The 24,267-nt window shown below is 53.6% G+C and overlaps 6 protein-coding genes across 6 annotated transcripts; 2 read left to right on the top strand and 4 right to left on the bottom strand.

Annotated features, from left to right (window-relative positions):
• Window positions 1–1,635: 1,635 nt before the first annotated feature.
• On the bottom strand, window positions 1,636–2,457 carry J4E93_000244 (uncharacterized protein; the record flags this gene model as incomplete). Its single annotated transcript, XM_049338205.1, has 2 exons — window positions 1,636–2,189; window positions 2,256–2,457. 2 exons carry the CDS (start codon window positions 2,455–2,457, stop codon window positions 1,636–1,638), a joined length of 756 nt encoding a protein of 251 aa, XP_049204090.1.
• An 886-nt stretch (window positions 2,458–3,343) lies between these two features.
• J4E93_000245 (uncharacterized protein) lies at window positions 3,344–4,544 on the bottom strand (the record flags this gene model as incomplete). The annotated part of the gene is made up of 3 exons (XM_049338206.1): window positions 3,344–3,783; window positions 3,840–4,246; window positions 4,300–4,544. 3 exons carry the CDS (start codon window positions 4,542–4,544, stop codon window positions 3,344–3,346), a joined length of 1,092 nt encoding a protein of 363 aa, XP_049204091.1.
• A 5,861-nt stretch (window positions 4,545–10,405) lies between these two features.
• On the bottom strand, window positions 10,406–12,392 carry J4E93_000246 (uncharacterized protein; the record flags this gene model as incomplete). Its single annotated transcript, XM_049338207.1, has 10 exons — window positions 10,406–11,216; window positions 11,265–11,371; window positions 11,427–11,486; window positions 11,533–11,694; window positions 11,747–11,767; window positions 11,817–11,930; window positions 11,975–12,079; window positions 12,126–12,205; window positions 12,264–12,291; window positions 12,342–12,392. 10 exons carry the CDS (start codon window positions 12,390–12,392, stop codon window positions 10,406–10,408), a joined length of 1,539 nt encoding a protein of 512 aa, XP_049204092.1.
• Window positions 12,393–13,944: 1,552 nt separating this feature from the next.
• Window positions 13,945–15,529, top strand: J4E93_000247 (uncharacterized protein; the record flags this gene model as incomplete). The annotated part of the gene is made up of 3 exons (XM_049338208.1): window positions 13,945–13,972; window positions 14,023–14,319; window positions 14,373–15,529. The coding sequence occupies 3 exons, from the start codon at window positions 13,945–13,947 to the stop codon at window positions 15,527–15,529; spliced, it is 1,482 nt and encodes a 493-aa protein (XP_049204093.1).
• Window positions 15,530–16,941: 1,412 nt separating this feature from the next.
• On the top strand, window positions 16,942–18,196 carry J4E93_000248 (uncharacterized protein; the record flags this gene model as incomplete). Its single annotated transcript, XM_049338209.1, has 2 exons — window positions 16,942–17,138; window positions 17,200–18,196. The coding sequence occupies 2 exons, from the start codon at window positions 16,942–16,944 to the stop codon at window positions 18,194–18,196; spliced, it is 1,194 nt and encodes a 397-aa protein (XP_049204094.1).
• A 634-nt stretch (window positions 18,197–18,830) lies between these two features.
• J4E93_000249 (uncharacterized protein) lies at window positions 18,831–21,839 on the bottom strand (the record flags this gene model as incomplete). The annotated part of the gene is made up of 2 exons (XM_049338210.1): window positions 18,831–19,949; window positions 20,001–21,839. The coding sequence occupies 2 exons, from the start codon at window positions 21,837–21,839 to the stop codon at window positions 18,831–18,833; spliced, it is 2,958 nt and encodes a 985-aa protein (XP_049204095.1).
• Between the last annotated feature and the right edge of the window lie 2,428 nt (window positions 21,840–24,267).

The raw sequence follows: 24,267 nt of genomic DNA on the forward strand, positions 1-24,267 counted from the left end.
TACCGGACAAGGTCCTGCTCCAGCGACACCAGCACCCGGTCCCATAGGTCCTCCCATGGGTCCCTTGGGCCCCGGAGGTCCCTGTCTCCGCGATAGAGGGGACGACGATGTGATGGGTGACGCAACAGCAACGGTCGCTACCACAGCACCGACAATTGCAATAGTGAAGCGCATGTTTAGAGTAAGGGAGGCTTAGCGGTAACGATCGTGGGGCCTTTCACAAGCAGAAAGAAGGCGAATGATTGGTTTTTCGTTGATTGGATTCGAATTGATTGAGCAATGGGATAGTCATGCAACTTCAAGCGTGCTAACTACGCCAGTTCCTTATATGAAGTCGACAGCGTTGACCGTGTATTAATTAGGTGGGTGGCCCAAGGCGATGGTGTTAATGCGGGCTTGTTTCGCATTTCTGCCGCACCATCGGTTACAAGTTGGTGTTGAAACGACACCCAGATACCGACATCCCGCTTGCTAGAGTTCACGAAAACAGGGACGAGACGGAACTCGGAATCATTTGCTTAGTGTGGCGCGGATAGCGGAAATGCGTGGTTCTTCATTCATCTCGAACGAGCATGTTGCGATAGCTATACACTGAGGTCGGGAGCGGCGACTCGTATTGTCGCGCAAATCATCTTCACGTTGCGAAGGCAAGGCATTTACCAATCGAGGACAGCAGGGTATTTCTTATCACATTCAGCACGATAGAAGCGCATTAAGTCAACCTTCCAGAATACGCCGCAAAGTTCCAGATCTTGTTTTCGCATCTTCAACACGCTGAGCACCTTGTTTTGCTGCGTATCCATCCCAAGGCATCGACTCTTTGTTTCAGTTATATGCGTTCATGCCTTGTTGGTTCTCAGATCAAACGCCTGGCTCCGCCTTGTTGCCTCGGAACATTGCACTGTTCAAGGCATCCCCATCAAGCAGGTGCTTACGTCTCAGCACTATCTGATAAGCGCTCTGCGACGGTGCGTATTGGTGACAAAAGCTGGCGGCAATGAAAGTCAAAAAGAGGTCAGGTGCGCGCATATCTTGGGGTTAGTCGTTTAATCCCCATGCTATACGCAAATGAACATTGCCTGAGGTGTGTCTAAGAAGCACCCCAGATCTTCGGAACTTTCGTCAGCTTACAAGTGTGCTTAATCTTTGCATAGACATGCGAGCGACAAAATATCCCGTGTGTTAGGTATACTCAACACCACACTAATGCTATCTTACCCCCATACCGCATCGAGGCAGATTCCCGTGAGCCAGTTTCAGCTTCCCATAACTCCGTCACACAGCCACTCAGTCTAGCTGCTTCGTCTGTAGGAGAGCCTGTGCATACATCGCCAGGAGAACGAAGAGCAATCTTTCTCACGGTACTTGTGGCAAGTTGAGTATACTTGCAGTTCAAGGACCATGGAGATTGGGATTAGATGTTTGAGGCACCGTCTCAGCACCTTGGTGCGCCCGTCTGTGACATACAGAAGAGGTCATTGATAGAGATGAAGATGGGGCAAGAACTTTCTTTGAGATGATATGCTACGCTATATATACACCGTACAAGCACATCCGATTGACATATCCAGAAGCCAGTTGCCCAAGCATTGGAGCTTATTCCTTTCCACTGCGGTAAAGACCCGCCACGTGTAGCTATTCACGGCCTCCTTTCTCGACAAGGCCCTCAATCCAAACACTCACTTGCTCTCTCTTCTCGTCAAGAACGAGGGGAAAGTGGTCGCAGGCCACCTTGTTAACATCCACCTTCATCCCATCCCTCTCTGTACCGACCCAACTTCCCTCGATAACATCAATGGCAGCCTGCTGTGCCTTTGGAACAACAATAAGGTCTTCCTCTGCGAAGAACCAAGATACAGGAACATCTTTGTAGCCAGCGTGGGTAAGTACGTCACCGAAACAAGCACCGTGATGCTTGCCAAACTTTGCAACGTACGAAATGCCGTCTTCCAGCGTGAGGTTGTTGAAGCAAAGTGACGCTGTAGCTGCAGGATCGGACTGCGTTACCCATCCGTTTTCATCGACCTCGATTGGAGCACTCTGTTCGCGTGCAAGGGCCTGACCGCAGGATTCACCGATACGTGGTACGGCGGCTGTGAGATACGCAAGGCGTACCACACCACCAGTCCTGCCCTGATGCACTCGCTCTTTTTTCGTTACGTCTTTGGTACCCTCGGTGGCTGGGCAACCTATATGACATTGGCATTAGTCATTCCTTCATCTGTCAGAAAAGGTATGAAAGATCTAGGACTTACCACCATAGCTATGCGCAAGTAGGATGACTTCCTTTCCACTGTCTGCAAGCTTTCTCACAAACTCGTTGACGTAAGCCGCGTCGTCATACATGCTTGGTTGAGTGACCGAGTTGGCTTTGTAGCCAGCAGGATAGCAGGGTGGTTCAAGAACGTGGATATCGTAGCCTTTGGCACGAAGCGGCATTACGAGAGGGTCGTACATGCTGGTAGGGCAGAAACTGCCCGGAACAATGACGACGCTGGGTTGTGAGGACATGTTCTCAAACTATACTGACAGAACAATATGGGCGAGAGATGGATGTCGAAATGAGATATCAGTGAGTGACTGTAAGCTTTCGTGCTGCGTGCGTGTGGATGCTGAGAGTCGAAGTTGATCGAGGGCTGGTTGACATATTTCCTCTTCAGCGACGCATCTCTTTATGTACTTCCACTATACCATCCTTCCATTAGCAATCTAGTTATTATTCAGCATCTGAGTTACCGCTGATCCTGTACCCAACCGCGATTTAGGAGGATGGCTGCCGAAATCCACACACTAGCCAGAATTCAGTGCAGGTATTGCAATTGCTTTACAATCTCATGAATTGTCATCATCGTACATGTGGAGAAAGCTGTACATCAAGGCTTGGCAAGTTCGGAAAAGAGTTGCGGAGTGGTCGTGCATTCTGACGTTCTGACATCCACGATCTCAGAAACTAGTGCCGGGTGGAAAGGGCCTAAAAACCCAGCCAACCGTCGCCACAGCCACGATCAGGATTATTAAGCAAGGAACATCAAGTATCCCCTGTGGTTCTTCGTGTCTGTTGAGTTGCTCCGGGGCGACTGGAAGTAGACTGGGATATGATTGTCAAGCAGTATACCAAATCGCACCAAAGCTGTTTCGCATCAAAGATCAGCACATAGACTTGGTCAAAGCAATGACAAAAAACTTCGTTCAGATGCCGAAGCAAGCACGAAAGCAGATGTTTTGGCATAGCGATTAGATTAGAACATTAAGCTAACAATAAAGAAGCTCAAGACACTCTATCCTCCAACAGATCACGACATACTTGCTTTATCCCCTAACAAGAAGCCGCAGGAGCTTACGCCTAGTTCTTTCCAGAGTCAGGTGTGCTATCGGTGTAAGAAGCAGCGCAGATGACGGAGTATTCATCGTCGCCGTAGTAGTAGCCAGTGTTGACGGCATAGCTTTCATCCCAGTACTGAGTGTAAAGTGCGCAGTAAGTACCGAGAGGAACACCGTTCTTGGTCAAGATGTAAGAGGTGAAGAAGTTGCAAGGCTTGTATTCGCCGTTGGCGTCAGCAAGGTGCTCCTTGTCGAACTGGGTCTGCGACTCGCAAGCTGCAGCGCAAAGGCTGGGGTCGTAGGGGTTGGTGTTGAAGAGACGCATTCCGTTGTAGGTGTCGTAGTCCTTGTCGTCCTTCTTGATCAAGGGAGCGTTGATGGCAGCGGGGAGGTTGGCGGGAGCGTTGAAGCCCTCGACGGTAGGGGCGGGCTTGCAGACTCCTTTGCCGGCCTTGGAGTAACCTGACTATATGTCAGTAAGGAGTACTCAGGGCGATGAGCAGGGTTAGAAAGCTTACCGTTGCTGCCAGTGATAACAACGTGGAAGTCACCACGGTACTGGCCCTGGTTTGTGGCCGATGCCTCAGCCACGGGGTATCCGTAGATTGAGCACTTGATGTTTGTGACGGGCGCTGGGTCGCTGCATCCCTCACCGGGGTCGACGCTGGGGTCGCGCTCGAAGAAGAGGTTGAAACCAAGACAGTACTTCTCGCTGTTGCAGAACGCGGCACACTCGTCGGGGCTGTAAGTGTCGAGAGTCTTATAGGTCAAGTAGCCAATCTGTTCGGTGGACCCGTTAAGATCGGTAAAGGCCTTGGTGTAACCGTCGGGAGTGCCTGCGGTTTGGGCAGCTTTCCGGAGAGAGTTCTCTTTGTTCAGGTATTCATCAACGGAGCCCTGTCCAGGAACATACTCGGCACCGGCACTGTGTCGATTGTCAGTCACTCTGCAGTAAAGGTGTTCAGCACAACAACGTACCCAGAAGGCTGAGCCTGGCAGGCATCACGCTTCTTGAGCTCTGCACCACTTGTAGCAACTACCGCAGCAGCAGACGCGGCAGCAGCAGCTTGGTTGTAAGACACTGGAAGCTCAGCAGTCTCCTCGGCCTTGGGTCCAAGAACGGTGGGAGTGGGGACGGCCAAAGCAGCCTCGATGTTGATCATCTGGGGTAGGGCAGCAGCTAGGCCACTGAGGGCGGAAGTAGCGAGAAGAACGTTACGCATGTTGAAGGTTGGTTGGAGGAGTTGGTGATCGAGAAGGATAGTGCTGATGAGATGCCAGTGAAGCTTGCTGAGTGCTGCTGTGGATGAGGATCTTCAACTGACGAGCAGAGACGTCTTACTTATACATTGCCAAGACATCATCATGGAATACATGGGGCATGATTTAGCCGAGACCTGTATTGTTAGTTGCAAGCCGCTGTTGTTGCTAACGCCGCTCGATAGCGCTTGGCGGAACGTATTCAGCTGGGCGCGTTGTGGTGAGGCTCGAGAACTTGACCACATCGGGCCCAGCATCGCGAGCGTGTCGACTCTGATGGACCAGAATGGACGTTTTGGTACCACGATGCAAGTTCCAGCCGTACGCCGCTGTCTGGTGGCTTGTAGCCTCGTCGTGTCCGAAAAGCACCGTATCGCAGTAAGCATGGGTGGAGCAAGGGATGTTATTGAGAAGTGATACGATCGCAAGCCACAAGTGTGGTGAAGCGCCGCATAGATCGCGTCCACCGAAGAGCCCAGGAAGAGTGCCGGGTGCCCATAAACAACCCGAAATAGTGACGGGAGAGCGCCTGAGGCTAAAGCTTGACGCACGAGCGGGCCCCTTGTCAGTTGCGTCGCCGTGCTGATCTCCTTTAGCGAAGTCTGGATGAGACGGGAGATAGATCAAGCCAATTTCCACAAACGTGTTGGCATTCAGGCACCGTTCCCGCACCACCAACAGCAAGATCGGCTAGCGCGACCAGAGCGGCCAAGCGGGCCCCACTCTCGATAACGCTAGCATGCTGGCTTCTGCAGTTTCGAGAAATCCTCAACAACACCCTTACATGACGACAGCTCTGTCTTCCTATGAGTCGCTCATCGATATCGTTCCAGAGAGTCGGTTGGCGACACTGACGCCTGCCAACGTCGAGGGGAGTATAGTGTCTACCAAACTTTCACCTACGCTAAGATGCGCTATATTCGGCACACTGATAAAGCCCCAGTATGCGGATGCCAATTGCGGCGTTTCTGGCAAGGCGTCGAACCCAAAAACGGCCGGTGAGCGCACGCCTCCCACGCCACGAGGCTGGCGTGGAGCTGTCAATATTGGTCTGGGGTGCTCACCCCCGTCAGTGCACAGAATTCACAGCCCTTTTCCATGGCAAACGCTATCTTCCTAGTCATTTGACCTGCCAGTTTGGGGTCATCGACAGGACCTGTTACCGATACCGCGTTTCCGAATTGCTGCCGGTTCCGCTTAAACCAACTAACTGGCTCGCGGATTTTCAGAACCATGGAAACATCAGAGCTTAGCTGCCAACCGTGCAGTCGGAGACATTAGCCACCCCACATGAATCCTGACAATGCCATTACCCTGAAGACGTTTCTTCGGTATCCTGAGTTAAACCCGACACAAGTCCTCGACCAGTGCCGCGTGTTGTACAGACTTGGCACACATTACTCCGCGGATCTAGACGCCGCGTCCACTACGCAAAATGTCCGACTAGACCCTAAAGCCTGTCGCGGTGGCTTTTTCCAGAGGCGAGCTGAGATGCGGAGCTACTCCACAACAGCAAAACAGCGAGGATGAAGTCGACGGTGAAGCCGATGCTGGTTGTCATGCATGTACAACCAAGCAGCGTCACTTGCATGATGCTAGTCTTTTGTGGAGGCTCAGAAGCGAGCAAATGTCCACGTGTAACTGCCGAGATCACTGATGCGAGGCTGGTCTCAAACAATGGCCTGACAATGGCACATGCCCGTAAAGAAAGAGCACTGTTCGCAATTGACTAAGAGACGTTCGATCGGAAAGTGCGGCACGTTGTGCTCCGCACAGTGTACCATGGTACTCGTCCTCTAGAGAATGTATGGTATGAAACGCGAAGCTCCATGTACAACGACCGGCGTTAGGGTCTTACTTCACCCCCGCCTTTGTTCCTCTGGTACCTTTAGGCTGGTACCAGACGATCGCGTTCACGCCAAGTGGAAATTTCATGAATCAGCCAGCCTTATTGGACCCCAGCTTCCTACTCAGACATGCCCAGCCACAGACACCAAGAAAGACGTCAAGCGTATGCACCGGTGAGAGTGGGCCCAGACGAGCCACAGCGGTGTTGCATATGTTTAGACCCTTACTACACGTCTACCAGAGACGAATATGCCGAGGTGCCGCTCCAGCTACCTTGTGGGCATGTTTTTGGTGACGCTTGCATTGCGGAGTGGATGCAAACCAAGCGAACATGCCCACTCTGCCGATTTGAGTTCTTTGATATTGAGTTTGACCACAACGACGACGAATACGATCTGTGGATAAGCGAGACTGACTCAGCAAACCAGCGTCTCGGGACCTCTTCGGGTCACATTTCCACATTTTCGTTTGTTCCAGATTTTCCAGGGGAACGAATCGCAATCGATGGGCTAGGCGTTTCTGCGACTCGCAGCAGCACAGCCGCACACCGCTCCTTCCACACCAAAACGGGTGGCTCTCTCTCAGCTCCCCCACAATACGCCAGGCAGCCTTATCGCCATGCCCAGACAGGTCGCCGCTATGGCCACAGAAAGAACTCTAGATCCTATTTCGAGAGAGAAGACGTCTGGATCACAGCGCTAATTGACGAGGGGGATGAGCTGGCTGCGACCGGAGTAGGCGATGGCTGGATCATGGCGCCCGATGAGGATGAAGACAAGGCCTATGAACAGGAGCTATATCGGCACCTGTACCTTTGTGATACGTCATTGCAGCAAGCATGGCTTGAAGACTCACTCCCGGATTATTCGTTCGACGAAATGGTCGCCGAACACATGCAGTGGATGCATGAGATGGGTAGTGAGACCCAATACGATGTATACGACGAGTTCGACTATCTCGTTTGATACATGAATGCGAAGTTTAGGTGCTCAAAACATCACCGTGCCTTATGTCGATGAAACACTTCCTACTCGTGGCAGCTTCAGCTCATGCTATATACCAGCGTTCATTGGGAAAGTGCGAATCCATTCATTCATCCAACTTTTTAGTTCGCTTTTCACGCCACATGGTGTGCATACGTCTTTTGAGAAAACTTATCTTCTTTGCTAGTCGATTTCAAGGCTAATAATGCCATTTATCATCTGCTCAAAACGAGGCAAAGCTTGATTTGCCCATTTCAAACTCTAGTACCATCGCCATCCTACAGTGCTGCGATAGCTCACCAACAACTCATATGCGACGAGTTACTAACGACGTCCGCAATACTAGCGACACATCCAATGCCAAAAAGTTCCCATGGATCAATAGCGGCAGCGATGAAAAGTGCAACTCACCAGCAAAGCTTCGAATCGAATGCCTTTGCACCCCATTCAAACTCCACATCGTCACCTTCCCACGAAGCCAAACTGCTCCAGGAAGCTGAACTATTACTCCTGCTACCCAAGCTCGACCGACTAACTCTGACCCCGTAGTTGCTTCCGCAGACTTGGTCCAACTTGCGAATGCTCTCGAGAGGAGCCGCATCTTGTCCTTCTCGAACAGCTTGCTCCTCGTGCTCTGCACACAATGGACCTGCGGGGAACCGTGCTGTAGCAGCTGACGCTGAGCTGATAGGGAGACGGGTGCTGCAATGGATATTCGAGCAGCGCAAGGTCCCCGGTGTCTTTGGAAAGGCACTGCGTATGTCGGTCCCGGGACCTTCTGTGAAAATAGCGAGGCTGCGTCGCTTGCGGTGACTGGTATTATCGGAGGTTTGCGATCCTGATGTTGGGCTGGCGGTCTGCATGTCGTATGCTGCCAACGATAGCTTGTCAATCCATAATGACGGTGGCTCTTGAGAGGTAGAAGCGAGTGGAAAGATGAATTGTGAGAAGTCTCGTGGGTAGTGTGAGTCCGAAGGGAAGATTGGACGGAGGAAACTTGTACACTCTGTGCATGCACATGCGATGTTCAGTTCTGCTGCTGTTGATGATGACGATAAAGATGATGGAGAAGACATGTCTGCTACTTCGGACTGCTCGTCTTCCGACTCAGTACAATGTATGTTTTTCGTTTTTGTACATGGCAACGTCCTTATCGCAGAGTTACTCCAAGAGACAGACGTGTTTCAAAGACACCATCTCTCTCTCTCTCGTACTGTCTTGCCTCCTTTGTTCGTCGCCTGAAGTCTCGACGCAGACAAAGCCCCTACTCGTGGTATGGGCGAGCAAACAGACTTTACTCCGTGTTTTTGAGCTACTTGTCGCTTTGTTCGCTCGCCTAGTCGTCCATGGCTGTCCTGCAGCTTCCTTCGACGCGAGTATTGTACGTCCTTCGAAAACACAAAGATGATGCATCGTTGTCTTGCAGCAAGCGCAGTACGCGACAGTCCAAATAAAACAGTTCGGTAGCGCCCACGTGTTGCGAAAAAAGCAAGTAGTACCAAACAATACATGCCCGGCAAGCCTTGCTGCCCCTGCGCAAGGCCAACGCGTTCCTGTGTTTTTGTTTCTTTCTCCGGCAGGGCTACCGGTATCGATTTTGGCGCGGGCTGCAGCTGTGCCGTATATTTGGTCGCGTTTGCGGCAAGCGCTGCGCACATTGCAGACCCTTTTTGGGGCTGGCTTGCGTGGGGGGTTTCTGCGCTCACCGATGTGCTCGACGACGCGGCGCTGCGCACTCGCGACAGTGTGGGAATTGGGGGTTTTCATTTTGTCTAAGTTTCCGAGTTCTCCATGACCATGGCAAGTACCCGTCGCAGCAGTAGACTAAGAATGAGCGTGGAGGGTGTGACTGTTGCTGATGAGGTTTTGTGTGGGCCCCTCAAACTGCGTCGCTGGTTTCCTGCTCTCTTCCTCTCCACCTTAATTTCGCACTCATCCTTCAGGCGTGTAATTTGGCGAGGCTCCCCGTTGGACATTGCCATAGTTCCACCAGTCATTGTAGAACTCATGGCATGCATCAAATAGATCGAGCCAATGTAGAGCGCAGAGGTAATCGCCGTTGTGACCGGCAGCTATGTTTGAATCCCTTGGAAAGCTACGCGTGCAGCCTGTGTGCCCACAGAGAACGGAGTTCTCGCGCGGTACGGGCTCTGCAATCGTTGAGGGAATGACCGCGACGCGGTCTGGAGACACGGTGGTGGGAGTCGACATGGTGGATGATGCGGAATCGGTTGAGTTTGGCGTGTTGCAAGCGTGCATGATTGATTTCGAGCTGCTTGGGTGTAGTGACTTGCCGAAAACTGTGCGTGGTGGTGTTTCTTTTCTGTGATAGCGCTGGGAGGTGTGGTCGGTACTCTACGAAAGGTTCCAGTACGTTGTGATGGAGTTGGTAGACAGTGCAATGTTTGGGAAATAGTGTTAGAGATGGAAGGATGCTTGTGAAAGGGGACAGTATTCAAGACGGGAGATTTTTGTTTGGTATTGTTGGGGTGACGAACCACTAGTACGTGGTTGGCTGCATGCGACCCTATTGTGATCTTGCTCTCACCAGCATTTCGTCTCCACTTCTTTCGTATTGTCACCCCCGGAATGCACATCCCTTAATGTGAATTAGCTATTGTGACTCAATGACAGTATATTAATCGTCTCCTCTGCGTATGCTGCCGTCATCGTGAGTCACAATAGCTGAGACCGTGCCTACGAGTAAGTTCCACGGTCGCGTTCGGATATGTGTGGTTGTGTTATGGGCCCGCGTGCATAGCCGTCCGCACGTATTCAGCTGTTTGCTTCGCAGTCTGGATCACCGCTCGCATATTGAACGTGCGAAATCTCTCTCGTGACTTGGCAAGCTGGACACATACTCATCGAGAAGAGGTCGCAAGTCTTCGTCAAAAGGTTCACCTTGATCTGCCGCCATCTGTTGCCGGAGAGCATGAGCTTCACAGAGGCCGTCCAGCGAGTCCGTGATCATGTCTTTGTCTGCTCATACCATGTCAGTTGATGCTCGTACTGAGTTCGACATCGGCCGTGCGCGCGGCTGATGTTGGTGTGCGGTTGGACTGACTGATCTGTAGGCCGTCATCCTCCTGTGTAGGGATTTCCCTGTCTGTGTCGATTGGAGGAAGAGAATCCCAACGGCTGAATATATTGATGGTCCCACAGTCACCGGCGCCGACGCACCATTGACCATCACGGCTCCAGGCGAAGTGACGGAACGCGAAGGCTTTGTACTTTGGAGTCTCGACAATCTTGTGTGCTTTGATCGAGCGAAAGGGGTCGGATATGCCTCGATCGTGAGACTGCTCGTTCTGCCGCTTCTGTTTGGTCTTGGTATTACCCGAGCCTGTACTGATAGCAGACGAGGCAGTAGATGCCGAGCTTCCTTCGCGCACGTGTCTAGGTAGGCTGAGCGGTAAGCCTTTCGAAGTCAGGGATTCATCTTCTCCGGTACCCGATTTCTCTAGTCGCTGTAAGTCCCAAAAGAAGGTCTTGCTTCTCTCGTTGCCCGCAACTAGAATCGGATGGCGGCCAAGCTCGTGAAAGACAGAGAAGCGAATGTAGAACTGGTTCGTGTGCGGCAAGTCGAATTGCAGAAGTCTCTGGAAGCGTCCGCCCCATGCAGACCGTGTATTTGAGGTCGAGTTCGCGGGAATTGTTACAGGGGTTCTACTGTGGACCGCGCTCGATGTGGGGACTGGCGGAGGAGGCGTAGACCGATTGGAATTGAATCGATCGATACCCCAAAGTATAATCTTGTTCTCGCGACATGCGTGACTGAGGATCAAGTCACCATACCATTGAACACTGCATGAAGTAAGCAACTGTAGGTCGGTTTCAAAAGGGGATCATTACCAGTCGATGAAGTCAGTGTGTATCTCGGTAGTGGAAAAGTGCGGATAGTGCACTATGGCCGGCTTGTCGGTGCCAGCGTGTTCTTTGAGGTCTTCGGGTACTGCCCACTGGACTTGTCAGAGCATTCTCAAGCAGTCAGTAGGCCGGGGTGGTGCATCCTACCAAATTGATCCTGGTATCCATACCCGCTGTTAGGATGTACCGGCCTTTCGGGTGGTATGCCTGCCAATATCAGTATATTAATTGGGCATATTTGCAGGTAACACACAATGGTAAGCACCTGGTCCTTATGGCCTTGCCCGTAACAGATGGCTCCGAGGGGCTGCTTTTCGTGGTCGGGGTGAAGGCTCCATATTCGGAGACTATGGTCAATGCTCACGGAGGCGAGAATGGTCGGGTCTATGGGCGATATGGCGAGATCGTTGACAGACTGTAGGATGTTAGGAAGGCAGCTCGCTGCAAACGACAGATGATATCCATACATCGCCATGGCCTATCAGGGTCTGAGTGCAAGGTCAGTGGATGCAATGCAATCAGTGATATGGCCCGTACTGCTGTGAGCTCCCCGGTCTGGACATTCAAGACCTTGATGCGAGAGTCTCCTGTGACGCAGACGAGCGGGTCGCCATTTTCAGCCTGAGACCATACGATGCTGTTGTAGTTGACCTGGTGATGGTTAGACAGGTCGCGCACAGAGGGTACGTGCCTACTTTATCGTCGGACGTGCCGTGTTCAGTAGTGGCCTCGTCATCTTCAAACCACCGCAGGATCTCGACGGTGCCGTTGCTGTCAAGTTTACACCGACATATGATGGTCTTGGCCAATCAGTAGACGGCAGACTGCACACAGCGTGATACATACAAATGGACCTCCGCACACGGCGAAAACAGGGACTTGGCCGGGGGCGGTATAGGGATAGAAGTCTACATCGTAGAACTGAGCTGCAACGTGATGAGTATTGCATGGAGTGACGGCTGACGCGCATGCTTCCTGACTCACTAGAGCTCAGCCTAGACTTGGTTGGGGCCTGTCGAGGAGTTAGTGGTGGCTACGCGCAGGACGAGAGGCATGGGTTACGCCTAGTCTCAAAGTGGCCCTCAGCGAAGGCAGTTCAAAGTTGGAGTCCATCTTGGCGTGCATACCATGGGAAAGCTCGGAAAGCACAGCCGTAATGGCTGATATGCAGGGCGCGGGTCTCGTGAGGTAGCCCAAGTGCAAGGTTGTGTGTGCCAATCGGGGGTTAGAAAGAAGCGAGGGCGAGGGACAGGGCTTTTAGTGTCATGGAAATTAAGCTATCACTTGCAGCAAACAGGTGGAAGAGAGACATGCGGCGAGCAGCAGGCGGACGAAGGTGGTGCCGCCAATCAGGCGGGGGCGCGCAGGCGGGGACGGTGAAGCAGTGGAAAGAGGCCTTGAGGGTCTTGCATGTGGCTTGTGGCGTAGTTTGGGTAGGCAGGAGGATCGTCGATGATGTTGTTCGGTTGAGGGCTTGGGATGACAAGTAACAGGTCCGTACCACGCGCCGCTAGACCCAGTGCCGGGCGACCAAGGCAGGGACGACCAGGCGGGGACGACCAGGCAGGGACGACCAAGGCAGGAGACGCGCAGGCCGGGCGATGCTGTGGGCAGCGGCAATCGCACTGGGTAGGCACGGGAGGTTTGCCAGAGAGCTGGCGGAGGGGCATCCGCTCGCAGTTCGCAGGCTGGCCGTGGTTGCTCTGGTGGCGCTAGGCTAAAGTTTGCATGCAGGCACCTGGGCGGCCATGGAATGGATATGGATATGCATCATCGACGTCGAGCGCGCCAAGGCCAGTCGCATGGATTGACAGTTGGGCTCTTCAGCACACCCGGCGTGTGCAACTGCAACGCGCGGAGGCACGACTCGAGGCAGTCCTGAGTCCTGACCCGAGTGGCCTGATGCGCACTCCTTCGACCAGAGGTGCAGGGCGACTGCCGGTGCCCCGCGCCGCTGCCGACGAGCTGCTAACCGCCGTTGCGCACACGTCTCGCGTCGATCCTTGGGCGCGGCAAGGGTGAGCAGTTCGTCAGCTCACTTTCTGCACCTCTCTTGCATGCCACGCCGCCTGTCGCATCCTCCACCGCGTCCACCTGTTGCAACCGTCCTCTTGCTTACTCGCTGCCCTCTCTTTGGCCCTGCTGCCGACACAGACGCTGCTGAGCCCGTTGGCGCTCCTCCAGTCCCGCCATTCTGGCCGTCGTCACGCTTCCGCTCCTTCTCCGCTGATTTATTTATGCACCCGACCCAACTGCTCGCTGCTAGCCCCTTCCGGCAGCCCAAGTCCGCGAGCTTTCTCATATATTTCCTCGCTGCTGCCCGCGCCTGCCCTGTCGCGGGTGAGGGGCGCCTGCTGCTTCGTGATCGCCCATTACATCATAGCTCCTGACTCGTATACGTTTCGACCTGCCATCTGCATCCCATCCCATCCCATCCCACCCCGTGCTCTGGTCGCACCGCCTGAACGGCCTCTAGACACCTTACCCGCACCTGTGCGCCTCTGTGCCACCTGGACCCTGCCTATTTGACCCGCCTGTCGTCCCTCGCCTCGACTGCCCGACTTGTTCTTATTTCCACCGCCCGTCCCAGACCGAGTTATTAGATTCGACAGACCAGGGCGCGTGCGGTAGAGCAGGAACGACCACCACCCCCGTTCTTGCTACCATGGATACCACCTTCATCACCATTCACGGTTTGTCACGTCGACCCTGCCATTTGCTAGCCAATTCTCACCCCAGACAGACCTCTCTGATGACGCCCACATCTTGTACTCTTCCGACTCCATTGTCGACATCCTCGGCCATACGCCTGACGAGGTAGTCAATCGGTCCGTGTGGCAATTTTTTCATCCAGAGGAACTCCCTCTGGCCAGGGCCCACCACAGCCGCGGCGTAAGACTGGACAAGGCTGCTGTCTTATCCTATTGCCGCCTGAAGAACCGCCAGGGCGAATGGGTCGGTTGTGAATGCTGCTTCTCCGTCGTCTACGATGTCCTCGTTTGCTGCACCAGCATCTACAGACATGGCATGCAGAGCCAAAGTAAGTCTTTTGACCCGTTTGGGCCCTGCGTCATGCTAATCCTAGCCAATTAGAACGCGCAGTCGAGGCTCCTATAGTGCGCAAGCTATTCGCCTCGTCGCCAAAGGACCCGCGCTACCACATGTTGTCTCACCTGTCCAGCAAGTTTGACCTCGGCCCCGATGATCAGACTCATGAGCCGCGAGCTGCCTTGTTTCTCAACAGGTTCACGCGTACCCTGACCGTCATGTACGCAACCAGTGGAATCGAGCAGATTATTGGCATCTCCGGAGAGGCTATGAAGGGACGCAGCTTCTATTACTGCATTGCTCCCAATTGTCTTGAAGATGCAGTCCGCTGTCTCGAATCGGCCAAAGGCAACGATTCCATTGCATACATGCGCTTTTTCTTCCGGGACCCGCGCCAGGACGATGCGCCTGAAGCTTCCTCGTCTGAGAGCGAAGATGACATCATGACGGATGTTACGGGCTCCGACGATGAATCCGAAGGTGGAGTTGACCTCGACGGCCATTCCACATCCAACGGCACAAGACATCCGTCGGACTCAAACCGCACCACGGATAACAGTGAAGAGCGGTCTGCGTCGCGCACCAACTCTGGCGGGAACAATAACCCCAACAATACCCACCAAGCTATGTTCGGTGGATCCGCTGCCCGCTCGTCGTTATCGTCCGTGAGTTCGCCTCGTTCCGAGATCCGCGACGATCCCATCGAACTTGAGGCTGTCATATCCTGCACCTCAGATGGCTTGGTTGTGTGTCTACGTCGTGCCCGCCCAATGTTGCCAGGCACCATGCCCGTGGCCCAGCCAGCACAGCAATACAACGGTATCTACGCCGCGCCATGGGCAACACAGCCCGTGTTCCATCCTGCTCCGCAGCAAATGCCCCAATACCCTCTTGGCGCTCGGCACCCAGCCATGGTGCAGGCAGGGCCGTCTATGGAATTCCAGAACAACTTCATGCAGAGCATTCGCGATGTCGCTGTCTTTGCTTGGGCACTTACTGGCATCAACGGCAGTCTCGTGGACTATGCTCGCGGTAAGCCACTAGGTGAGAGTCAGCCGCCTGAGGGCTTTCCGGTCTGGAATCCTTTGCCAGACCCTGGGTTTGGCAAACAAGCATCTGCGGCACCGTCGGGCTATGTTTCGGGGTCCAATAGCTCCTCGAGCAACGATCCATTCGGTTTTGGCGACCCGGGCCTCCGCTGAGAGCTCAGCTTTGCACTTTTGCATCTGGACAACCCAACACAGATTAGGTCGCGTGCGACGCGGTGTCGTTAGCGACACTGACGAGCGCAACCTTCTCGATGACCCCAGGCTGCCACAGCATACGACTTTGATGATGGACGCTGTAGACAGCTTATGATTTAATGCGAGCGAACAGCGCGGAATATACCAAGCCATATTGGGCTATGTTATCACCATATGGTACGATTTTTGGGAACTCTCCTCTCCTTGTATCTCAGCTGTGAATAGCAGTTAAAAAAACTCAATACCTTCCGGTGCTTTTCTGCTCTGGGTCTTATTCTCCTCCATCTCGTGCGAGTAAGGAACGCGTACCGTCAACCTTTGCTGATGCGGGAATGAACGCCTCAAGTTGTACCATCGACTATGAGTGGATGTTGTTTCGCTTACATGCACGTAGTCCTTGGTCTTACGATGCGGCGGGGCGGTCGCATCCTTAGCCATTGCCAAACTTCAAATTACGCGTTCAAGTGGGCACATGCAAAAGCAGATGCCTGATCCGTTTCAAAAGAAGATTGTACGGTGGCCACATTCCCAGATGCATGGCTAGTGGAGATACAAGACAGATGAGCTTTGTTGGCCTTTGTCGCCCTTGCGATCATCACATGAGGTCACTGAACCCTTGCAAAAGACACAACTCTTTGTCGTAGCATCCCTTGAGGCCGACTTCTAGCCGCCTTTTAGCGAATAGCAATCTCATATCGACGCCACAGCCACGGAAACGTACCACCATGATTATGGCGTACATGTCTCATCCTGTGCCGTTCTTTTTGGCCGCTTGGCCTGTTTACGATCCCTTGTTTGCAGTGCCCCTACTATGATGGGCTGGCGTATTGCATCTTTGAATATTGGTTTTCACTCTGGTGTCTTCGTCTTCGTCAGTTCCACGGTCTTCTTTTCTCTTGAAGCTTCCGTCGTCCTCTCTGCACGATCGCAATCCTTCTCAGATTCCATACTGCTACCTTGACGATCGCAGCACTGATGATGTGGTCCCGAGTTTCTGTACTCTCCATATTGTCTTCGCTGTTCGGTCTTCTTCCTTCGATATGTCTAGCGCAAGGCAGCGATGGCCTCAGCAGTGACAGTCCTACAGCCTCCTTGAGCACAGCAAGCGCGTCAAGCTCGACGAGCTCTGCAGCTGCGCAGACACACACTATTTCAGTCGGTCTAGCGGATCACAAGTTCAGACCTGAGTCGACAAACGCCAGTGTAGGCGATGTAAGTAGAAGTTTCATTCGTCATCTCGATCGGGCCTCGGTCCACATATCAACAGATGAGGAATTACTAACTTGCTAAAGATAATAGAGTTTGCCTTCTATCCACTAAATCACAGTGTTGTCCGCGCAGAATACGGCTACCCATGCATCCCATACGAAATGACGGGGCAGGGTAAAACTGGTTTCTTCAGCGGTTTCGAGCCCGTCGACTCTGTCCTTGATTTCCCACCGACTTACAGCATCGAAATCAAAAACAGGGATCCCATTTTCTTCTACTGCTCAGCACCAGGGTCTTGCATAGGCTATGGCATGGTGGGCGTTATTAATCCGAATACCACGACGAGCATCGATCAACAGTAAGTTTCTCGGTACGCACTGCATGTGAGACATACACTGACTGAGTACAACATTATTCAGACATAAAATGGCGCTTGACAGCAGTTACATGCTCAACCCTGGCGAGCCCTTCCCACCGGAGAGTACTTCCAAGACACCCGGTGCTGGCCTCACGAACAACGACACCCAAATTGATCTTTCAGCGGGCGCTATCGCAGGCATCTCAATTGCAGGCGTCTCTGTCTTTGTCATCGTGGCCCTATTGTACTTCTTTTGGTGCCGCACAAAGAGCCTGAAAGACGAAGTCGACCGAAAAGCAGAAGTAGCTGGAGCTCCTCGTCTAGATCCAAATAACAGGAGTCCACCAGCCATGGTGGAAAGAGGTCCCAACCGTTCTACTGCCATGGCCGGCAACGGAGGCGACTTTTATCATCAATACCCGCAGAGATCTATGCTATCGTCGCCGATGGCAGATCCCGCATATTCACAGTATAACTACAACCAACCCTACAAATCGGCAGCACCATCCTACTACATGCCACAGCCCCCTCCTTCGCGCTCGCCGCCACCGCTACCGGCACAGCAGTACCATCCCCATCAGTACAAATACGACATCAACGCACTCGTCGAACACCGTATGCATACGTTACCTCCCATCCCACATCAATCCCCGCTGAACATCCACGATGCACTCGCCCACCGCTCCGTAGGCAGACCATACGAACTCTCACCATTAGGAGATTGCATGCGCAGTCCCCCAAACGACCGTCACCACGACAATCACGACTACAACCTCGACTCGAACGTTGCCGGTGACACTGACATTATATCTCCGGCTCCTTCCCTCCATCGCTACGCATCACCGCCACCACCACCACCACCCCGCGTCCTTGACGAGACGATACCAAGTTACTACGAAACGGTGTACAGGCCCGATCCCAAACATGTTAATGGCATGGGGACAAGCCCTATAGAGATGGACGGGAGGGCTTTGGCGGGGAATGTCACGCCTGTGAGAACGGTGACGGCGAAGTGGGAGGAGGTTGGGGAGAAGGCTGTTGGCAGTGGAGGGGCTTAGAGGGCATGAGTCGTTATATTCTTATGCTGCTGGTTGTACTTCTGCCCTTTCTTTTTCTTCTTTGCCTGGTATTGGTTAGACTTTGAACACAATCTCTTCTTTTACACAGTGGCGCTTGATACGAGGGTGAACCTCAGAGTATATCGATTTGAGTTATTGCTTTCATTTCATCTCAGCTAAACACAGACGCTCAGCAGTAGAGGACATGGCTTCGCTACTAATCTCCAACCCGCACGGTAGAGGAGGACGGGGCTGCCCGTCTTCTCAACTCTCATTTTCCTCGTTTCTTAGATGCCCAGCGCGAGAGCCAACCAATGCCACGCCAGATCCTTCCGTACGTAGATGGGTAATGTGTGTTTGCATGTAGTAGAAAGCCCATTGGAAGTATCCCGCTTTTTTGAAAATCCCCATCAAATCAATATATAGTAAACCCGACCGAACACTTCAAGTCGTTGAAAGTAAAAGATAAGAAAGAAGAAAGATAGATAGGGAAAAGTGAGAAAACAAAGGATCGTTTGACTTGTAATCATTACATGTTGTTACACTCCAAAAGGTAGAATCGAAGAACCACGGGTCGCCCTGCGGCCCGCAAGTTGGTTCTGAAAAGGAGCAAAGGTATCGTGAATCATAGCGCTCATGTCGAAGTGGAGGTTGTCGTCATAGTAGGCGCGACAGATACCTCAGACGGCTTCGCCTCCTCGGCAACTGGTGGGAGGATCGGTTCGACAGCCTTGGGTGGTGGTGAGTTGGTATTTGGCAGGCTAGCCGTCGATAACGTGGGTGAGCTGGTTGATTGCGATTGGGCCAATGGAGGTGTAGCGTTCGAGCCAGTCGACTGCGTTTGCGCCAGCTTGGTTTTTCGATTGCGATTGGTGTAGTCGCTTAGACTGAGCTTCTTACGTGCCGGCGCAGGCTTAACGGCGTTGTTAACGGCAGGCGAGAAAGGCGAGGCAATCATTGAGATGCCTGGCGATTGCGCGACTGCACTCTCGTTGAGAACAGACGAAGCCGATCCAGGTGTAACGGCGCGGTTGCTGCTAGTGTTGCCAAAATCAAGCTTCGAGGGCATTTCGACGTGTAGGTCTGCAGTCTTTGGCGTGAGACCGGTGGTGGACTTGGGCGATGGTTCAGCTGGCGTCGAAGCTGACCACGGAGGATCGGGTGGTTGTATCGATGGCTGTGGAGCTTCCTTGGGAGGCTCTGGTGCAGTCACCTCAGGTGCTTCCTCTTGTTTTGGGTCGGAGGCCTTGGGGCTTGTGTCCTCGGGTTCGGTCATCTCCACGTCGACCGTAGGCTGCGGTGTAGGCTCCTTTGCTGGTGTGAGCTCCTTGTGTCTTGTATCGGGCACGGGGTCGGTAGAAATGTCCATGGCTGTGGGCTCCTCGAGCGGTGGAGATGGGGGCAGCGGCGACGGCTTGTTCGACGATACGTCCTTCAAAGCTGGCGATTTGGCCTCCACTTTAACGGACGTGGACCGCATTCGCTCCCGCTGCAACTTGTCTTCTTGCGCTTGCTGCAAAAGCTTACGCTTGAATGAAAGTGGTGGTTTCATTTGGCGTGGCTTGATGCAGATATGGGATTTTGCGTTATTGTCTTCGATCGTTTGCGTCGACGCATCGACATAGACAGGCTTCGGACGGGGTGGAGGACGGCCATTCGTCTTCGTAGAGCTGCCTGACGTTTTACGTGCTACACCGTGACTGTGTTCGCGGTGCCGTGCCGACGGCGAAGGTTCGGGGTGTCCGAGTCGTCTCTGTGTATCTACATTAGCAGGAGGAAGCGAGAAGGTGGATAAGTGCCTTACCGAGGAAGAGATGCTCGGCGTGTTCAGGTTCGATCCAGCACTAGTCCGTTTCCTTTTGCCTTTGTGCTCATCGTGATCAAGCTTCTGGAACAAGAGTTCTTGGTGCTGGATCTTCCTCTTCTCGCGCTCGGAAAGTTTGTCGCCTTCCAACGAGAAGTGGGTTGCTGGTGTGATGTCACGACTGCTGGACTTGTGTGAGCCAGATGTAGAGCGAGCGTCCATTTGGTCTTCGTCGACAGCCTCGCGGTTGACTGTTTCGCTGCCAGCACGGCTGTTGGTTGCGTGGCCTGTACTCATTGGAGAGATCTGTGACTTTTTGACCTTCTTGCCCTTTGTCTTCAGTGTAGCTGGCTCTGTAATCGTATTGCGACGAGCGCGTTCCAAGAGGCACTCGTTGCCGCTGGATGTATCGCAAGCGCAGCCTCCAAAGTTGGCCAAGACACAAGACACCCACGGTTGTATCCTCCTAAACCCTTCTTTGGCACCGTTGGTTACGACCCTGAGAAGCTGTTTCTTTACCTCAGAATCGATATCCCAGCCGACTGTGAGTTCCTCGCCGGGGCTGATCTCGCGCGTCGCTAGAAAGGAGAAGTGGTAGTCGTTGCTGGGGTCAATCAAGATTTTCATAGACATGTTGGGGTTGCAACTTCTCCGGGCGTATCGGAGGATGTTGCCTTCTCGCCGTGTGTCGATGTATATTGGCAGATGGGGTGGGAAGAAGACGAAGGGTTCAGGGTGTCGCAGCAAGTCCCATCTGTTGGATGCATCGGAATAGTAATCTGCTTTTCGACCGATGAGACCTTTGAGCTCTCCAACATAGCCACCATCTGGTACCGGAGTTTCGGCGGTAATGAAGTGCCATTGTGGGTGCAGGCCATGCGCTAGTACACCCGAGTCGACATCTGTCTGTTTCGCAATCTCTGGCGCAGTTGACGTTTCGAGTTCCTGGATGGTCCTATCAATGCGTGAGAAGATGTCCTGTGGCTTCTTGCCCCCGCTTGCTTCGGCCAGTGCTTCGGGGTCTTGTAACCACATAGCAATGTCGTTTGCGACGTCGATTCGGGTGTAAGAGTTGGACTCAGCGGAGGGTGGTTCTGGTTGCCGATAGAGATGTATGAACTCGGTTGAGTAGTCCTCGGTAGAAGCCTCTGGGTTGGTAGGTGACTTCATGGGACTGTGGCCATTGAGCATGACTGAAGCGCCTCGTTTCCGTGATGTTGGCACGAGAGCTGGCGCTTGACTAACGACGCCTACGGAACCCGATGGACGATGGTTTGTCTTTGGACGCTTATTTGGCGGTGGCTGATCTCGTGGGCTACCACTTTTGCGGTCGGGGGTATAGTGCAGGTCCCCATTGGTTTGCACTGGCCATCCATTGGGTTGTCCAGGGCCATGGGCGTCCTTGGTTCGCTTCTTGGGGTTCTTGGCGGAGGCTTTCGGTCTGCCCTTGCGCTCGCCAATGCTGTGTACTTCCCTGCGAATACGTTGCTTCTCGGAAGCGCTTTTGGCGTCGATAGCTCTGGGAAGACAGTCGGCGCACTCGTGTACGTCGGGGACGTGTTGGGCAGACTCGTAGTAACACACGATGTGCTGCCACGTATCGCATTTCTCGCACAGGACTGTGTTGCCGTCGTCATCTGAGTATCCGCAGATGCATTTTATCGTGGATGACTCTTCGTCCTCAACGGTGGGTTCGAGTGGAGGCGAGGCGGTCGCGAAGGTGGGTGGTGGTGGGCCAGCGTAGAGGGCGAGAGGAGCCGGCTGATGATCAGCATACGCCTGAACCGACGAGACGTCTGTCATAGTCTGGCAATGACGCTCGCTTGTGTGTGGTGTCATGTAGTGGGTGCTCAGGCTCTGTGTTCGTGGGATCGCATGACGCCCAACGCGCGACGAGAGAGAGCAGGGCGACCGACGGCGACTCGAGACGGATCAAGTGACCGCCGTCAACGAAGTGCCGGGCTTTGTGACGAATCGTCGAGCTACACAGAGGGTGTGGCTAAGGGGAGGAGGGTTGCGTGTCGGAGCGCAGCGAGTGCGGATAGGGAGCAGGAGGGCGATGGGGGCTCAGGAACGTCACTATGGGCGTGGAATCGAAAGCCTATCATGAAGAGAGGGTATTGAGACTGCGTGTGTTCGAGTCGGAGCGATGCGCCGGCAGGTGAGGCAGGGTGGTGAGGGTGGAGGGCTCGAGGCGGCTTCGGAGGGAGGAGTTGGCTGAGGCGTGCTGTCACAAAGGAAGCGGCGCGCGCACAACGAGAGGCGAGGGCGTCGACAGTCGATGCGACTGTGCGGTTAGTACTCCAGATGGCGACGGCAGGGCAACGACGGCATCAGGCGGGTTGGGAGTCAGAACGGCAGTGGAGAATCGAGCGTGCGAATGTCCTGAGAATGAATGGCCCCAACTCTCGCGAGCAAGAAGGGCTTAGCTTGCGAGGCCCGTGCACCACCAAGGACATGGCCAGGAGTGAACGCTAGATGTAATTAGTGAACGAGGGGTTACAGCAAGTGCGAGATCAAATTCGTGGCGCGAGGGGCCATGTCGACGCCCGAGCAGAGGCGCCGTCTAGATGGATATCCCGTGGCTGTGACATGCGAGATGGCCACTGAGGCAGCATCAAGAGGATAATGAAAATGCAAAATCATGTCACGGCCTGGGGGTTTGGGCAATGGATGTGACGAGAGAAAGCGGCGGAATCCTGGAGGCAGGCTAAGGCGGCGGGCGAATGAGAGCGCGGCCGGCACGAAGCCTGCAGGCGCGCCAAGCCCGATGCAGATGGCGCTGGTCAGGTTGCGCCGCGCGCAGATCAAGTTCGGAGGGCCGAGCGCCGTGCCAGGTCCCAAGGCTGCGAGGAAATGCACGCCCAACGTCCTTCTGTGCCTCATTCCACGTCTCTTGAGTCGCATCAGCATGGCGTGCTGTGTCGGGGTTGCGCGGTGCTGGCACGGAAGGCGCGAGCGCGAGCGGCTGGTCGGGGCAGGCGCACGCATGCGCTGAAGCGAATAAACAACGATAAGGGCCCCGCCTGGAACGCGATGAAACATGCTGCATTGCTTCGCCACCCCAAACGTCATCAACGGCTGGGGTCCACCGTCGCCGCCTGCTATCTATATGTCGTCGACGCGGAGCCTGGCTGTTGCCTCCAAACGATAACCAACTTCATCCGCCTTGTGTCCGCCGGCTCCGCACCGTGTCCTGCACCTGCACCTGCACCAGTCGCGTCACCCGTCCCGGTTGCTACCAAACAAGCTTGCGACTGCAAACGTCAACAAACATCAATGCGCCACTAACAATGCAATCGCAGCAATAGATTCTGGCGACAGGTAGCGCCTCGCAGACAGCACCATTCTTGCCCGAACCGAGTTGCGCCGGCGTCGATTCTCAACCACCCTCCTCCGACGTCTCATTCGTTCTTGTGATTATAAATCATGGCGCATCCGCCTTAGGCTCAATATCGAAGACTTTGAAGTCGGCAAGGAAAAACAAATATCTTCTGAGGAAATATTGAAGGCAGGAGCGTTTGTAGGAGCTGTGTTGGTGCCACCGCAGGCATGGGACAAGATCCTAGGGCCATCTATGGCGGACACACTAGGTATACGACAACATAAGAAGCTATGAGTCGAAATGCGGCATTCACTGAAGGAGGATGTGGACGATCGAGGACCGAGGGCGTTGTTACTTGCCTACCGAACATACCTCCTGCTGCTCTGGTACCGATTATGGATGGCTCATTGCCTCCAACGACGACTGCATACCATGTCAATCATCCGTCCACGTTTCTATAGCACGAACCTCGTCTCGCATTTCGAATATCCTCTCAACAAATTCAGGTTGGAAGTATACATGAATCTTGGGATATTCTCATTCGATAAGATGTAATAGCGTGTATGCAGCAAATGCGACACAAGGGTTATTGTCCCTTGGCAACATGAAGCAATCAGCGAGTGTCAAATCGGTCAAAAATGCGTTATCGGGAAGATGTATTGAAGGCCGCGGTTGCTTGAGGACCAGCCAGGCCGCCAAAGTTATTGTTCTAGCGGTGAAGGAAAGGAAGGATTTGAGATGAAGGGGTTCAGAGCGGAAGTCTGATGTACTGTTTTTGAACGAGGGCAAAGCGCTACAAATAGGAAAATGGATAATACCGACACATCCCGATGGCCATGGCGCGGAATATCAGCGTCCTTCTTCTAGTGATCGCGCATGCGTAAAGCTCGCCTGCAAATCCCTCTTGCTGTCAGTCACTTCATTCCTCTGAGTTCATCAAGT

The sequence above is a fragment of the Alternaria ventricosa genome, assembly GCF_023758065.1.
Source record: "Alternaria ventricosa strain BMP 2768 chromosome Unknown scaffold_1, whole genome shotgun sequence".
NCBI classification, from domain to species: domain Eukaryota; kingdom Fungi; phylum Ascomycota; class Dothideomycetes; order Pleosporales; family Pleosporaceae; genus Alternaria; species Alternaria ventricosa.